A 16,675-nucleotide genomic window follows, 5' to 3' on the forward strand; every position below is an offset into this window, starting at 1 on the left:
AGGACACAGAGTTTTATTTGATAAGGACACAGAGTTGTCTTTGATAAGGACACAGAGTTGTATTTGATAAGGACACAGAGTTGTATTTGATAAGGACACAGAGTTGTCTTTGATAAGGACACAGAGTTGTCTTTGATAAGGACACAGAGTTGTATTTGATAAGGACACAGAGTTTTATTTGATAAGGACACAGAGTTGTCTTTGATAAGGACACAGAGTTGTATTTGATAAGGACACAGAGTTTTATTTGATAAGGACACAGAGTTGTCTTTGATAAGGACACAGAGTTGTATTTGATAAGGACACAGAGTTGTATTTGATAAGGACACAGAGTTGTCTTTGATAAGGACACAGAGTTGTATTTGATAAGGACACAGAGTTGTCTTTGATAAGGACACAGAGTTGTATTTGATAAGGACACAGAGTTGTCTTTGATAAGGACACAGAGTTGTCTTTGATAAGGACACAGAGTTGTCTTTGATAAGGACACAGAGTTGTCTTTGATAAGGACACAGAGTTTTATTTGATAAGTGTTGCACTCTTTTTTTTTGTTATTCTTGTTGTGCTGTTTAAGGTAGGTGCACTTGATTCAGAAGCTCTGCACACTGGGTAGGCAAAGTGTTCCGTTTTAGAACCATTTAATTTGTTTGACAAGACAAACTCCACCTACTCTGTGGAAGGGGAGATCTGTGGCTAAATTGAGTGTGCCTACTGCGCTGGCCAATCAGATAGCTCAAATCACCTTGCCTACAGCTTCCACGACCTTGGCCACATACTAGCCTATGTAAGATTTCCTAACTTTTAAAACTTTGACCAGAGAGAGAATGTCAAAGGAACACAGCAAAGAGCTGCTGTTTATGAGTGAGTTCATGTTTAAGTTTTTATTCTGCACTATTATAAAACATGGTTCTCCCTACTCGCACTGCAGCTGCAATGAATGAGTAGCCAAGTGTATCGATAGCCCTGCATTTCTATTATTATTTGGAGCTCGTCGTGTCTATTTTAATATTGAGGAATATTTAACTTCCTCTGGTCACAGGAACGACATGAATTTGTGCCTGAGGCAGATGCGGTGCGACTCGAGTTTCACCATCAGGTGGAAGACGGTGCCCCTCTCTCTGGTCAGTCTCACTGGAGGAATGGAAGAACAGAGCAGGGAACATGAGATGCGGACTAGAGGTCGACCGACTATGATTTTTCAACACCGATACCGATTATTGGAGGACCAAAAAAGTCCATACCAATTAATCGGACGATTTATAAAATAAAATAAAAAATGTAAAAAAAGAATTGTAATAATGACAGTTACAACCATGTGTAGTTAACTAGTGATTATGATTGATTGTTTTTTATAAGATAAGTTTAATGCTAGCTAGCAACTTACCTTGGCTTACTGCATTTGCGTAACAGGCAGTCCCCTTGTGGAGTGCAACGAGAGAGAGGCAGGTCGTTATTGTGTTGGACTAGTTAACTGTAAGCATGCAAGAATGGATCCCCCGAGCTGACAAGGTGAAAATCTGTCATTCTGCCCCTGAACAAGGCAGTTAATCCACCGTTCCTAGGGCGTCATTGAAAATAAGAATTTGTTCTTAACTGACTTGCCTAGTTAAATAAAGGTATAAAAAAGAAATTAAATTGACATCGGTGCCCAAAAATACCTATTTCCGATTGTTTTGAAAACTTGAAATCGCCCCTAATTAATCGTCTATTCCGATGAATCGGTCGACCTCTAATCCAGACCCTTTGCTGCTCTCTCCCTCCCTCCGCTGAGACTAATGCTGTGTTCAAAACAAGGGCCAGATGTGTTCAAAATTTAGCAGCGTGAGTGAAGGGGGCTTTGTTGCGAAATAGGAAGCCAATTATAGATTTAATTTTGGATTGGAGATGCTTAATATGAGTCTGGAAGTAGAGTTTACAGTCTAACCAGACACCTAGGTATTTGTAGTTGTCCACATATTCTAAGTCAGAACCTTCTAGAGTAGTGATGCTAGTCTGGCGATCTGTTGAAAAGTATGCATTTAGTTTTACTAGCGTTTAAGAGCAGTTGGAGGCCACGGAAGGAGTGTTGTATGGCATTGAAGCTCCCCGCGATTTGCACATTTTCAGGAACCAATACACACAGTTAGGAAAGCAAAGGCTAGCTTTTTCAAACAGAAATTTGCATCCTGTAGCTTTGACTCCAAAAGGTTTGGGACACTAAAGTCCATGGAGAATAAAAGCACCTCCTCCCAGCTGCCCACTGCACTGAGGCTAGGAAACACTGTCACTCCCAATTAATCCATGATAATCGAGAATTTCAATAAGCATTTCTCTACGCCTGGCCATGCTTTCCTCCTGGCTACCCCAACCTCGGCCAACAGCTCCGCACCCCCCGCAGCTACTTGCCCAAGCCTCCCCAGTGTCACGCCTGCTCCCACTCTTCCCCCCCTGGTGCCCTCAAATATATTAGACTCACCTGGACTCACTCATCACCTGTTTATTACCTCCCCAATATTTGTCAGTTCCCTACTCTGTTCCCCACTGCTGCATTGATTGCAATTTGTCTTTGTTCCCCCTGTGCTGATGTTGTTCCTGTCTCGTTCTATGTCCGTTCCATATTAAATGTTTGACTCACCGTACCTGCTTCGCCTCTCCAGTGTCATCCCTTGACACCCAGCTTCTCCTTCACCTAAATCCAGATAGCAGATGTTCTGAAAGAGCTGCAAAACCTGGACCCGTACAAATCAGATGGGCTAGACAACCTGGACCCGTACAAATCAGATGGGCTAGACAACCTGGACCCGTACAAATCAGATGGGCAAGACAACCTGGACCCGTACAAATCAGATGGGCTAGACAACCTGGACCCGTACAAATCAGATGGGCTAGACAACATGGACCCTCTATTTATAAAATGATCCGCCGCCATTGTTGCTTCCCCTATTACTAGTCTGTTCAACCTCTCTTTCGTATCGTCCGAGATTCCTAAACATTGGAAAGCTGTCGCGGTCAACCCCCTCTTCAAAGAGGGTGACACTCTAGACCCAAACTGTTACAGACCTATATCCATCCTGCCCTGCCTTTCCAAAGTCTTCGAAAGCCAAGTTAACAAACAGATCACTGACCTTTTCAAATCCCACTGTACCTTCTCCGCTGTGCAATCCGGTTTCTGAGCTGGTCAATGGTGCACCTCAGCCACGCTCAAGGTCCTAAACAATGTCATAAACACTAGCAATAAAAGACAGTACTGTGCAGCCGTCTTCAACGACCTGGCCAAGGCTTTCGACTCTATCAATCACCGTATTCTTATCAGCAGACTCAACGGCCTTGGATTCCCAAATGAATACCTCGCCTGGTTCACCAACTACTTCTCAGATAGAGTTCAGTGTGCCAAATCGGAGGGCCTGTTGTCCGGACATTTGGCAGTCTCTATGGGGGTACCACAGAGTTCAATTCTCGGGTGACTCTTTTCTCTGTATATATCAACGATGTCGCTCTTGCTGTGGGTGATTCCTTGATCCACCTCTACGCAGACAACACCATTTTGTATACATCTGGCCCTTCTTTGGACACTGTGTTAAGATGGTGAGGAAATTACTTTTAACGAACAACCAGACATCCTCTACTGACGGGATGAGGTCAATATCGTTCCAGGATACCCGGGCCAGGTCAATTAGAAAGGCCTATACTCGCAGAACTGCTTTAGGGAGCGTTTGACAGTGATGAGGGGTGGTCTTTTGACTGCAGACCCATAACGGATTCAGGCAATGAATCAGTGATATTTGAGATCCTGATTTAAAACAGCAGAGGTGTTTGGGTGGCAAGTTGGTCCGGATAATATCTTTGAGGGTGCCCATGTTTATGGATTTAGGGTTGTACCTGGTGGGTTCCTTGATAATTTGTGTGAGATTGAGGGCGTCTAGCTTAGATTGTAGGATGGCCGGGGTGTTAATACTTAAGGTTAATACTTAAGGAGGCAGCATTTTCACTTTTGGATAAATAGCGTGCCCAATTTCAACTTCCTGCTACTCATGCCAAGAATATAAGATATGCATAATATTAATAGATTTGGATAGAAAACACTATAAAGTTTCTAAAACTGTTTGAATCATGTTTGTGAGTATAACAGAACTTATGTAGCAGGCAAAACCCCGAGGACTAACCGTTCAGATGTTGTTTTTTTTTGAGGTCTCTGTCTGTTCAGTATCTCTCATTGGGAAACAATATTTCTTAGACACTTGTTTTCAGTTCCTACCGCTTCCACTGGATGTCACCAATCTTTGGAATTTGGTTGAGGTTATTCCTTTGTGCAATGAAGAAGTACGACCATCTAGGAAATGGGTAACACCGTTGAGAGTTGCGCAAGACTTGAAAAGTAGAGTTAGTTTCCTCTCGTCCTCTATTGAAAACAGATTGACCCGTCTTCAATTTGATCGATTATTAACGTTTAAAGATACCTAAAGTTGTATTACAAAAGTAGTTTGAAATGTTTTGGCAAAGTTTACAGGCAACTTTTGAAATATTTTGTAGTGACCTTGCGCAATTTGGAAGCTGTTTTTTTCTGGATCAAACGCGCCAAATAAATGGACATTTTGGATATACAGTGGGGAGAAGAAGTATTTGATACACTGATGATTTTGCAGGTTTTCCTACTTACAAAGTATGTAGAGGTCTGTCATTTTTTTAATCATAGGTACACTCCAACTGTGAGAGACGGAATCTAAAACAAAAATCCAGAAAATCACAATGTATGATTTTGACGTAATTAATCTGCATTTTATTGCATGACATAAATATTTGATCACCTACCAACCAGTAAGAATTCCGGCTCTCACAGACCTGTTAGTTTTTCTTTAAGAATCCCTCCTGTTCTCCACTCATTACCCGTATTAACTGCACCTGTTTGAACTTGTTACCTGTATAACCTGTCCACACACTCAATCAAACAGACTCCAACCTCTCCACAATGGCCAAGACCAGAGAGCTGTGTAAGGACATCAGGGATAAAATTGTAGACCTGCACAAGGCTGGGATGGGCTTCAGGACAATAGGCAAGCAGCTTGGTGAGAAGGCAACAACTGTTGGCGCAATTATTAGAAAATGGAAGAAGTTCAAGATGACCATCAATCACCCTCGGTCTGGGGCTCTATGCAAGATCTCACCTCGTGGGGCATCAATGATCATGAGGAAGGTGAGGGATCAGCCCAGAACTACACGGCAGGACCTGGTCAATGACCTGAAGAGAGCTGGGACCACAGTCTCAAAGAAAACCATTAGTAACACACTACGCCGTCATGGATTAAAATCCTGCAGCGTACGCAAGGTCCCCCTGCTCAAGCCAGCGCATGTCCAGGCCTGTCTGAAGTTTGCCAATGACCATCTGAATGATCCAGAGGAGGAATGGGAGAAGGTCATGTGGTCTGATGAGACAAAAATAGAGCTTTTTGGTCTAAACTCCACTCGCCGTGTTTGGAGGAGGAAGAAGGATGAGTACAACCCCAAGAACACCATCCCAACCGTGAAGCATTGAGGTGGAAACATCATTCTTTGGGGATGCTTTTCTGCAAAGGGGACATGACGACTGCACCGTATTGAGGGGAGGATGGATGGGGCCATGTATCGCAAGATCTTGGCCACAACCTCCTTCCCTCAGTAAGAGCATTGAAGATGGGCCGTGGCTGGGTCTTCCAGCATGACAACGACCTGAAACAGACAGCCAGGGCAACTAAGGAGTGGCTCCATAAGAAGCATCTCAAGGTCCTGGAGTGGCCTAGCCAGTCTCCAGACCTGAACCCAATAGATAATCTTTGGAGGGAGCTGAAAGTCCGTATTGCCCAGCGACAGCCCCGAAACCTGAAGGATCTGGAGAAGGTCTGTATGGAGGAGTGGGCCAAAATCCCTACTGCAGTGTGTGCAAACCTGGTCAAGAACTACAGGAAACATATGATCTCTGTAATTGCAAACAAAGGTTTCTGTACCAAATATTAAGTTCTGCTTTTCTGATGTATCAAATACTTATGTCATGCAATAAAATGCTAATTAATTACTTTATCATACAATGTGATTTTCTGGATTTTTGTTTTATATTCCCTCTCTCACATTTGAAGTGTACCTATGACAAAAATTACAGACCTCTACATGCTTTGTAAGTAGGAAAACCTGCAAAATTGGCAGTGTATCAAATACTTGTTCTCCCCACTGTATATGGACGGAATTAATCGAATAAAAGGACCAGTTGTGATGGTATGGGACATATTAGAGTGTCAAAGGTAAGGAATGTTTTATATTTTATTTCTGTGTTTTGTGTAGCGCCTGCAGGGTTGAAATATGTTACCCTCTTTGTTTACTGCTGTGCTATCATCAGATGATAGCTTCTTATGCTTTCACCGAAAAGCCTTTTTAAAATCTGACATGTTGGCTGGATTCACAACGAGTGTAGCTTTAATTAAGTATCTTACATGTGTGATTTAATGAAAGTTAGATTTTTATATCATTTTATTTGAATTTGCGCGCGCTGCATTTTTCCTGGCTTTTGGCCAGGTGAGACGCAAGCGTCCCCTATAACATAAGAAGTTAAGCATATCCCAGTTTAGGTCACCTAGCAGAACGAACTCTGAAGATAGATGGGCGGCAATCAATTCACATATTGTGTCCAGGGCACAGCTGGGAGCTGAGGGGGGTCTATAACAGGCGACAACAGTGAGAGATTAATTTTTAAAATTAGAGGCTCGAACTGTTTGGGCATAGACCTGAAAAGTATGACAGAACTTTGCAGGCTCTCTCTGCAGTAGATTTCAACTCCTCTCCCTTTGTCAGTTCTATCTTGACAGAAAATGTTGTAGTTGGGGATGGAAATCTCTGCATTTTTGGTGGCCTTCCTAAGCCAATATGCTGTGATAATTTATTAGGCCTACTTCACAAACATCATTCCTAATTTAACATTTTCTTAAGTTATGTTTTAAACAATTCTGAGCGATAGATCTCGGCTTGCTTTTTGACTGCGAAAGTGACCTTGACTCAAAAGGTTGATGACCAGTGCTCTACATGTTATATACAGGTAGAGTACTCTACATACGTGCATAAGTGCATTTACGTGTGTGTATTAGTGGTTGTGTGTGTGATTGTTTGTGTGTCAATTAATTCATACTTGTATGTGTTTGAATATGAATATGAGTGTGTGTTCTGTTAAGTGTGAGGGTAGTTTTCCGAGACACAGTCGCTTGGATTTTCTGAGTGTTCCTGGTATTCCTGTCGTCTCCATGGAGATGTCCATTAATGTGTCAGCCATGTGACTCCTCCCACTCTGCCTGCCACAACCACAGAAAACACCTGGTCACATCCTCCCACAATACACACTGCGACTGTACAGTATACAGTGCATTCGGAAAGTATTCAAACCCCTTGACTTTATCCACATTTTGTTATGTTACAGCCTTATTCTATATTGATTGAAATATTTGTATCCCTCATCAAACTACACACAATAACCCATAATGACAAAGCAAAAATATGTTTTTAGAAATGTTTGCAAGTACATAGGTATTCAGACCCTTTACTCTGCACTTTGTTGAAGTGCCTTTGGCAGTGATTACAGCCTTGAGTCTTCTTGGGTATGACGCTACAAGCTTGGCACACCTGTATTTGGGGAGTTTCTACCATTCTTCTCTGCAGATCCTCTCAAGCTTTGTCAGGTTGGATGGGGAGCGTCGCTGCACAGCTATTTTTAGGTCTCTCCAGAGATTTTTGATCGGGTTCAAGTTCAGGCTCTGACTGGGCCACTGAAGGACATTCAGAGACTGAGCCCGAAGCCACTCCTGCGTTGTCTTGGCTGTGTGCTTAGGGTCATTGTCCTGTTGGAAGATGAATCTTCACCCAGGTCTGAGGTCCTGAGCGCTCTGGAGAAGGTTTTCATCAAGGATCTCTCTGTACTTTGCTCCGTTCATCTTTCCCTCGATCCCGACTAGTCTCCCAGTCCCTGCCACTGAAAAACATCCCTGCAACATGATGCTGCCACCACCATGCTTCACCGTAGGGATGGTGCCAGGTTTCATCCATACGTGACGTTTGGCATTCAGGCCAAAGAGTTCAATCTTGGTTTCATCAGACCAGCGATTCTTGTTTCTCATGTTCTGAAAGTCTTTAGGTGCCTTTTGGCAAACTCCAAGCGGGCTGTCATGTGCCTTTTACTGAGGAAGGGCTTCTGTCTGGCCACTCTACCATAAAGGCCTGATTGGTGGAGTGCTGCAAATATGTCCTTCTAGAAGGTTATCCCATCTCCACATAGGAACTCTTGAGCTCTGTTAGAGTGACCATCGGGTTCTTTGTCAGCTCTCTGACCAAGGCCCTTCTCCCCCGATTGTTCAGTTTTGCCGGGTAGCCTGCTCTAGGAAGAGTCTCATGGTGGTTTGACACAATCCTGTCTCGGAGCTCTACGGACAATTCCTTCAACCTTGTGGCTTGGTTTTTGCTTTGACATGCACTGTCAACTGTGTAACCTTATGTAGACAGGTGTGTGCCTTTCCAAATCATGTCCAATCAATTTAATTCCCCGCAGGTGGACTCCAATCAAGTTGTAGAAACATCTCAAGGATGATCAATGGAAACAGGATGCACCTGAGCTCAATTTAGAATCTCATAGCAAATGGTCTGAATATTTATGTAAATAAGGGATTTCTTTTTTTTTATATATAAACTTTTAATAAACTTTGCTTTGTCATTATGGGGTATTGTGTGTAGATTGAGAAAAACAAATCTAATCTAATTTTAGAATAAGGACAAGATGTGGGAAAAGTCCAGGTTTCTGAATACTTTCCGAATGCACTGTCTGTGTGTGTGTATCTACTTTCCGTAACTAAGTGTGTGTGCAGTACTCTGTCTCTCTCTAGACTATATGTATGTAATGTGTGTATTAGATTTTTGTAGACTATATGTAGGTATTGTGTGTGTTATCTCTCTGTAGACTATATATAGGTAGTGCGTGTTTGTGTTCGATCTCTGTAGACTGTATGTAGGGTGTGTGTGTGTGTTATTTCTCTGTAGATGTAGGTTGTGTGCGTTATGCAGAACTAGGAGAGGGTTCTATAAATAAATCAGGCTGCAGTGGGCTCACAGGCGGAATAATCTATCTGACACCGGGGAGAGAGGGAGAGAACCAGAGAGTGCGTGCGAGAGAGGATGCTAGGAGTGTGCAAAGCTGTCATTAAGGCAAAGGGTGGCTACTTTGAAGAATCTCAAATATAAAATATATTTTGATTTGTTTAACACATTTTTGGATACTGCATGATTCCATATGTGTTATTTCATAGTTTGGTGTCTTCGCTATTATTCTACAATGTAGAAAATTGTTTTAAAAAATCCATAAAAAACGTGGAATGAGTAGGTGTATCCAAATACTTTATTGTTTAGATATTTTCTTCTTGGGCAAGAATGTTTTTCATACATCCTGGTAATCTACCAGAGCAACCAAAGACTACACTACAGATACAGTATCAGACAAACCTGACCTTTTCAGTCAGCTGAGAGCCAGAGAGATGTTTTCCATCCTCACCACATCTTCATTTAATCCTGTATTGTCTATAGGCTACAGTTGGATTTATTGCCGCAGGGCCAGCGTTCTCTTGATCTGGTGTGTATGGGAGAATGGGTGACGACATCTCATTTGTAGCCTAGATGATGTTGGAATGTGCAGCACTACATCCTCATTGTCAAGGAGATTAGGGTCTTCAAACAACTGGAGGTCGTGTTTGGACTACAACATCCTCTTAACGTTTCTGAATAGTCCTTCTATGCTTGTGTTTATAGAGTTTGACCAAAATAATGGAAATGCCATGCATGCGCCCCTCCGTGGGGGATAGATCCAGAATCTCCTAAATCACTAACATGTATTGACTCACGAGGTTGAATACTTCAAGATATATGACTGTTTTTTTATATGTTTGAATGTTTCTTCCACATTGACAGAGTATTTTGTGTAGATCGTTGACAGAAAAATTACAATTATATACATCAAGTGTGAATACTTTGTGAGCGCACTGTATTTCCCACGGTCTGCATTCCATTGACATCTTTATCACATTAATAACCTCTGTCTCTCCCCCCTCTCTACCTCTCTCTCTCTCTACCTCTCCCTGTCTTCCCCCTGCCTCTCCCCCCCTCTCTCTCTCAACCTCTTTCTCTCTCAACCTCTCTCTCTCTCTCCGTCTTCTCCCCCTCTCTCTACCTCTCTATCCCTTTGTCGATCTCTGTCTTCTCCTCCCCTCTTTCTCTCTCTCTCTACCTGTCTTGCCCTGTCTTCTCCCCCCCTCTCATGTGCTCCATCTCTCTCTCACCCTGTCTTCTCTCCCCCCCTCTCACGCGCTCCATCTCTCTCTCTGACCCTGTCTTCTCTCCACCCCTCTCACACGCTCCATCTCTCTCTCACCCTGTCTTCTCTCCCCCCCTCTCATGCGCTCCATCTCTCTCTCTCACCCTGTCTTCTCCCCCCCCCTATCACGCGCTCCATCTCTCTCTCTCACCCTGTCTTCTCTCCCCCCCTCTCACACGCTCCATCTCTCTCTCACCCTGTCTTCTCTCCCCCCCTCTCATGCGCTCCATCTCTCTCTCTCACCCTGTCTTCTCTCCCCCCCTATCACGCGCTCCATCTCTCTCTCTCACCCTGTCTTCTCTCCCCCCTCTCACGCGCTCCATCTCTCTCTCTCACCCCCCCTCTCACGCGCTCCATCTCTCTCACCCTGTCTTCTCTCCCCCCCTCTCACGCTCTCCATCTCTCTCTCTCACCCTGTCTTCTCCCCCCCTCTCACGCGCTCCATCTCTCTCTCTCACCCTGTCTTCTCCCCCCTCTCTCACGCGCTCCATCTCTCTCTCTCACCCTGTCTTCTCTCTCCCCCTCTCACGTGCTCCATCTCTCTCTCTCTCACCCTGTCTTCTCTCTCCCCCCTCTCACGCGCTCCATCTCTCTCTCTCACCCTGTCTTCTCCCCCCCTCTCACGCGCTCCATCTCTCTCTCACCCTGTCTTCTCCCCCACTTCTCACGCGCTCCATCTCTCTCTCTCACCCTGTCTTCACCCCCCCCTCTTGCGCACTCCATCTCTCTCTCTCACCCTGTCTTCTCCCTCCCCCTCTCGCGCGCTCCATCTTTCTCTCACCCTGCCCCCCCCCCTCGCGTGCTCCATCTCTCTCTCTCACCCTGTCTCCCCCCCCCCCCCTCTCGCGCGCTCCATCTCTCTCTCTCACCCTGTCTTCTGCCCCTCCCTGTCTCTATCTCTCTCTTTTTCTCTCTGTCTTTACCAGGTGATGGAGGTGAAGGGTCAGATGATTCATGTCCCAGAATCCTCTACGCTGATGTTCCTGGGTTCCCCCCGGGTGGACAAGCTGGAGGAGCTGATGGGCAGGGGCCTCTACCTGTCAGACATCCCCATCCACGACGCCACGCGTGATGTCATACTGGTGGGACAGCAGGCCAAGGCACAGGACGGCCTCAAGAACAGGATGGACAAACTCAAGGTACAGTCACACACACACGTGCACACACACACAGTCACACACACATACACGTGTGCTCATACTTATTATTCTGTCATATAAATATTCAGCCGTGGACTCATCCGTCTTCAGAAGAAGAGGACAGGCGTCTGTCACTAAACCTTTCCTCCATCATCCACATTCTACTATATCCCTCTGCTCTTCCCCAGGCCACTCTAGAAAAGACACACCAAGCTCTAGAAGAGGAGAAGAGGAGGACAGTAGACCTTCTCTACTCCATTTTTCCTGGTGACGTGGCCCAGAAGCTGTGGCAGGGGGAGTCTGTCCCCGCCAGGAAGTTTGATGATGTCACCATGTTGTTTTCTGACATCGTGGGCTTCACTGCAGTGTGTGCCCAGTGTACCCCCATGCAGGTCATCAGCATGCTCAACGAGCTCTACACACGCTTCGACTACCAGTGTGGAATACTGGATGTGTATAAGGTAGGAACACACACCTGTTTGCACATGCACATCCTGTGCACTCAGTGCATGCGTGTCAGGGTTGGGGTCGATTCTGAATTGAGTTGTGAATTGTTCTTTAATTCCAATTAAATTATTTGAAAAATTTGCAATTCAAATATTTTATTTGAATTTAATTTTAAATGGCCACACCCCACAGGAAGCAGAATCTCAATTGAATTTGAATTAAAATAATTATAATTTAATTCAATGAAATTGAAATGCATTATTTATTCCACACATTACCAGAGCAATATTTATTTTGACTTCATGCATGGTTACCTTTACCATTTAGCATAAGGTTGAAACATTTCATCTTTAAAACTCATTCTCTTTAACAATTTTAAATAATTACAGTGGTCTGGAAATATTGAAAGATCATGTCGGTTGTCCATAATAATTCATAATTCCCTTAATGTTTTGAAATATCAGAATAAATGTGTTTTTTCCCCATAATGCATTAGATCAAACACTGCAGTATGGAAGGGAACAATCTAACATCTCATGACAAAGAAGAATACTGTTTGACATCTTTCAGTTATAATAAAATGTAAATTTCATATGGTATGTGTATTGTTTGCCTTAATAAGTGGCATATCCTTTTTATAAAATATTTGTCAAATTAATGAACTTTCATGTTTCACATCTCAGTTGATTCAAATTATATTCAAATTCTTCTTCCTGTGGGGTGTGGCCAATTCAAAGTTATTGTTCACAATTGACTCCAACCCTGTTGTGTCATTGTTGTGTCATCTGTCCACATAGGAGAGGTTTAGTGCAATTTTTTTTTTTTAACTAGGCAAGTCAGTTAAGAACAAATTCTTATTTTCAATGACGGCCTACGAACAGTGGTGCTGCCGTGGGTAAATACAGGGATCAATCAAGTTGTTTTAAATCAGAAACGTGTGTGTGCGTGCGTATGTGGAAAAACACACTGATTAATGGCCAATGGTGCTTAACATGAGTGTGTCAGTACTGGCTACATGACAGAGTGGCATTACAGCAAGGCCCAGTGGGTCCATTAACAACCATCACTCCCTCTATCCATCCATTAACAACCATCACTCCCTCTATCCATCCATTAACAACCATCACTCCCTCTATCCATCCATTAACAACCATCACTCCCTCTATCTGTCCATTAACAACCATCACTCCCTCTATCCATCCATTAACAACCATCACTCCCTCTATCTGTCCATTAACAACCATCACTCCCTCTATCCGTCCATTAACAACCATCACTCCCTCTATCCGTCCATTAACAACCATCACTCCCTCTATGCGTCCATTAACAACCATCACTCCCTCTATCCGTCCATTAACAACCATCACTCCCTCTATCCGTCCATTAACAACCATCACTCCCTCTATCCGTCCATTAACAACCATCACTCCCTCTATCTGTCCATTAACAACCATCACTCCCTCTATGCGTCCATTAACAACCATCACTCCCTCTATCCGTCCATTAACAACCATCACTCCCTCTATCTGTCCATTAACAACCATCACTCCCTCTATCCGTCCATTAACAACCATCACTCCCTCTATCCGTCCATTAACAACCATCACTCCCTCTATGCGTCCCTTCCCTTCCTCTCGCCTCACCCTTCCCTTCCTCTCTCCTCACCCTTCCACTTTTTTACTTGACTCTTCCCCTTCTCTCTTTTTACTGCCATTTTCTCTCGTCTCCACTTTCACCTCTCTCCCCTCTCTCTTTTCCTGCTCCATGTGAGTAGAGAGGAGAGAGAGAGAACCATACAGTGCCTTGCGAAAGTATTCGGCCCCCTTGAACTTTGCGACCTTTTGCCACATTTCAGGCTTCAAACATAAAGATATAAAACTGTATTTTTTTGTGAAGAATAAACAACAAGTGGGACACAATCATGAAGTGGAACGACATTTATTGGATATTTCAAACTTTTTTAACAAATCAAAAACTGAAAAATTGGGCGTGCAAAATTATTCAGCCCCCTTAAGTTAATACTTTGTAGCGCCACCTTTTGCTGCGATTACAGCTGTAAGTCGCTTGGGGTATGGCTCTATCAGTTTTGCACATCGAGAGACTGAAATGTTTTCCCATTCCTCCTTGCAAAACAGCTCGAGCTCAGTGAGGTTGGATGGAGAGCATTTGTGAACAGCAGTTTTCAGTTCTTTCCACAGATTCTCAATTGGATTCAGGTCTGGACTTTGACTTGGCCATTCTAACACCTGGATATGTTTATTTTTGAACCATTCCATTGTAGATTTTGCTTTATGTTTTGGATCATTGTCTTGTTGGAAGACAAATCTCCGTCCCAGTCTCAGGTCTTTTGCAGACTCCATCAGGTTTTCTTCCAGAATGGTCCTGTATTTGGCTCCATCCATCTTCCCATCAATTTTAACCATCTTCCCTGTCCCTGCTGAAGAAAAGCAGGCCCAAACCATGATGCTGCCACCACCATGTTTGACAGTGGGGATGGTGTGTTCAGCTGTGTTGCTTTTACGCCAAACATAACGTTTTGCATTGTTGCCAAAAAGTTACATTTTGGTTTCATCTGACCAGAGTACCTTCTTCCACATGTTTGGTGTGTCTCCCAGGTGGCTTGTGGCAAACTTTAAACAACACTTTTTATGGATATTTTTAAGAAATGGCTTTCTTCTTGCCACTCTTCCATAAAGGCCAGATTTGTGCAAAATACGACTGATTGTTGTCCTATGGACAGAGTCTCCCACCTCAGCTGTAGATCTCTGCAGTTCATCCAGAGTGATCATGGGCCTCTTGGCTGCATCTCTGATCAGTCTTCTCCTTGTATGAGCTGAAAGTTTAGAGGGACGGCCAGGTCTTGGTAGATTTGCAGTGGTCTGATACTCCTTCCATTTCAATATTATCGCTTGCACAGTGCTCCTTGGGATGTTTAAAGCTTGGGAAATCTTTTTGTATCCAAATCCGGCTTTAAACTTCTTCACAACAGTATCTCGGACCTGCCTGGGGTGTTCCTTGTTCTTCATGATGCTCTCTGCGCTTTTAACGGACCTCTGAGACTATCACAGTGCAGATGCATTTATACGGAGACTTGATTACACACAGGTGGATTGTATTTATCATCATTAGTCATTTAGGTCAACATTGTATCATTCAGAGATCCTCACTGAACTTCTGGAGAGAGTTTGCTGCACTGAAAGTAAAGGGGCTGAATAATTTTGCACGCCCAATTTTTCAGTTTTTGATTTGTTAAAAAAGTTTGAAATATCCAATAAATGTCGTTCCACTTCATGATTGTGTCCCACTTGTTGTTTATTCTTCACAAAAAAATACAGTTTTATATCTTTATGTTTGAAGCCTGAAATGTGGCAAAAGGTCGCAAAGTTCAAGGGGGCCGAATATTTTCGCAAGGCACTGTATGTTCCCATTGTCATGGTTACTCTGGATAGATGACTGAGACTGGATGAAAATGAGAGTTGTGTTTCTTGTTGTCAGGTACAGCTTTTGCGGGTTGGGGGGGGGGGTTAAAACTTGTTTTATCATTTTTTATTCTGAAAATATCTCTCCTCCAATCCCAATGTAGATTGAGACTATAGGCGACGCCTACTGTGTTGCGGGCGGGCTCCACCAGAAGATTGACAGCCATGCCAAGCCAATCGCACTCATGGCCCTGAAGATGATGGAGCTGTCAGAGGAGGTGTTAACGCCGGACAGCAAATCCATCAAGGTGAGTCTTTGCTTGGCACGGGGAGGGGGGCACTTTCTCCCTCACTCTCTTTTTCTGTCTTATTTTCTCTCTCCCTTTTCCCTCCCCCTCTCTCTTTCTCTCTTTCTCCCTCCCTTTCTTTCTCTCCCTTTTCACCCTCCTCGTTATCTGTCTCTCTTCTCATTCAATTGTAAATGTGGTTTACACCTATAATTGAAAGCATCTGTAAGCTGATCATTCCGGTGCTGTGTTGTGCTATTGTGTTGTGCTTGTGCTAGCTGTTTTGTGCGGTCTTGTTATGTGCTAGCTGTTTTGTGCGGTCTTGTTATGTGCTAGCTGTTTTGTGCAGTGTTGTTATGTGCTAGCTGTTTTGTGCAGTGTTGTTATGTGCTAGCTGTTTTGTGCGGTCTTGTTATGTGCTAGCTGTGTTGTGCGGTCTTGTTATGTGCTAGCTGTTTTGTGCGGTCTTGTTATGTGCTAGCTGTGTTGTTCCACAGACAGAAGGGGTAACACAGACACGTCACAGGGGCCATATGCTGAAGAATCCTTTTAGAGCGTTCTCTCACCAAATCAATTCAACGTTTATTTGTCACGTGCGCCGAATGCAACAGGTGTTATAGACCTTACAGTGAAATGCTTACTTACAGGCTCTAACCAGTAGTGCAAAAAATGAATTAGGTGAAAAATAGGTAAGTAAAGAACTAAAACATCAGTAAAAATATATTTTCAGTAGCGAGGCTATATACAGTAGTGAGGCTATATACAGTAGTGAGGCTATTTACAGTAGTGAGGCTATATACAGTAGTGAGGCTATTTACAGTAGTGAGGCTATTTACAGTAGTGAGGCTATATACAGTAGTGGGGCTATTTACAGTAGGGAGGCTATATACAGTAGTGAGGCTATAACAGTAGAGGCTATATACAGTAGCGAGGCTATATACAGTAGCGAGGCTATATACAGTAGAGAGGCTATATACAGTAGAGAGGCTATATACAGTAGCGAGGATATATACAGTAGCGAGGCTACATACAGTAGAGAGG

At 43.6% G+C, this 16,675-nt stretch overlaps 1 protein-coding gene across 1 annotated transcript in view; it reads left to right on the top strand.

The window, feature by feature from the left end:
* The window catches only part of gucy1a2 (guanylate cyclase 1, soluble, alpha 2), a 96,412-nt gene that overhangs the window by 48,678 nt on the left and 31,059 nt on the right, over nucleotides 1-16,675 (top strand). The window contains exons 5-7 of the mRNA XM_036965275.1: nucleotides 11,269-11,481; nucleotides 11,670-11,942; nucleotides 15,512-15,655. Coding sequence (XP_036821170.1) covers nucleotides 11,269-11,481; nucleotides 11,670-11,942; nucleotides 15,512-15,655 — 630 coding nt within the window. The remainder of the gene's footprint in view (nucleotides 1-11,268; nucleotides 11,482-11,669; nucleotides 11,943-15,511; nucleotides 15,656-16,675) is intronic.

Source organism: Oncorhynchus mykiss, chromosome 27, assembly GCF_013265735.2.
Source record: "Oncorhynchus mykiss isolate Arlee chromosome 27, USDA_OmykA_1.1, whole genome shotgun sequence".
Taxonomy (NCBI): Eukaryota; Metazoa; Chordata; class Actinopteri; order Salmoniformes; family Salmonidae; genus Oncorhynchus; species Oncorhynchus mykiss.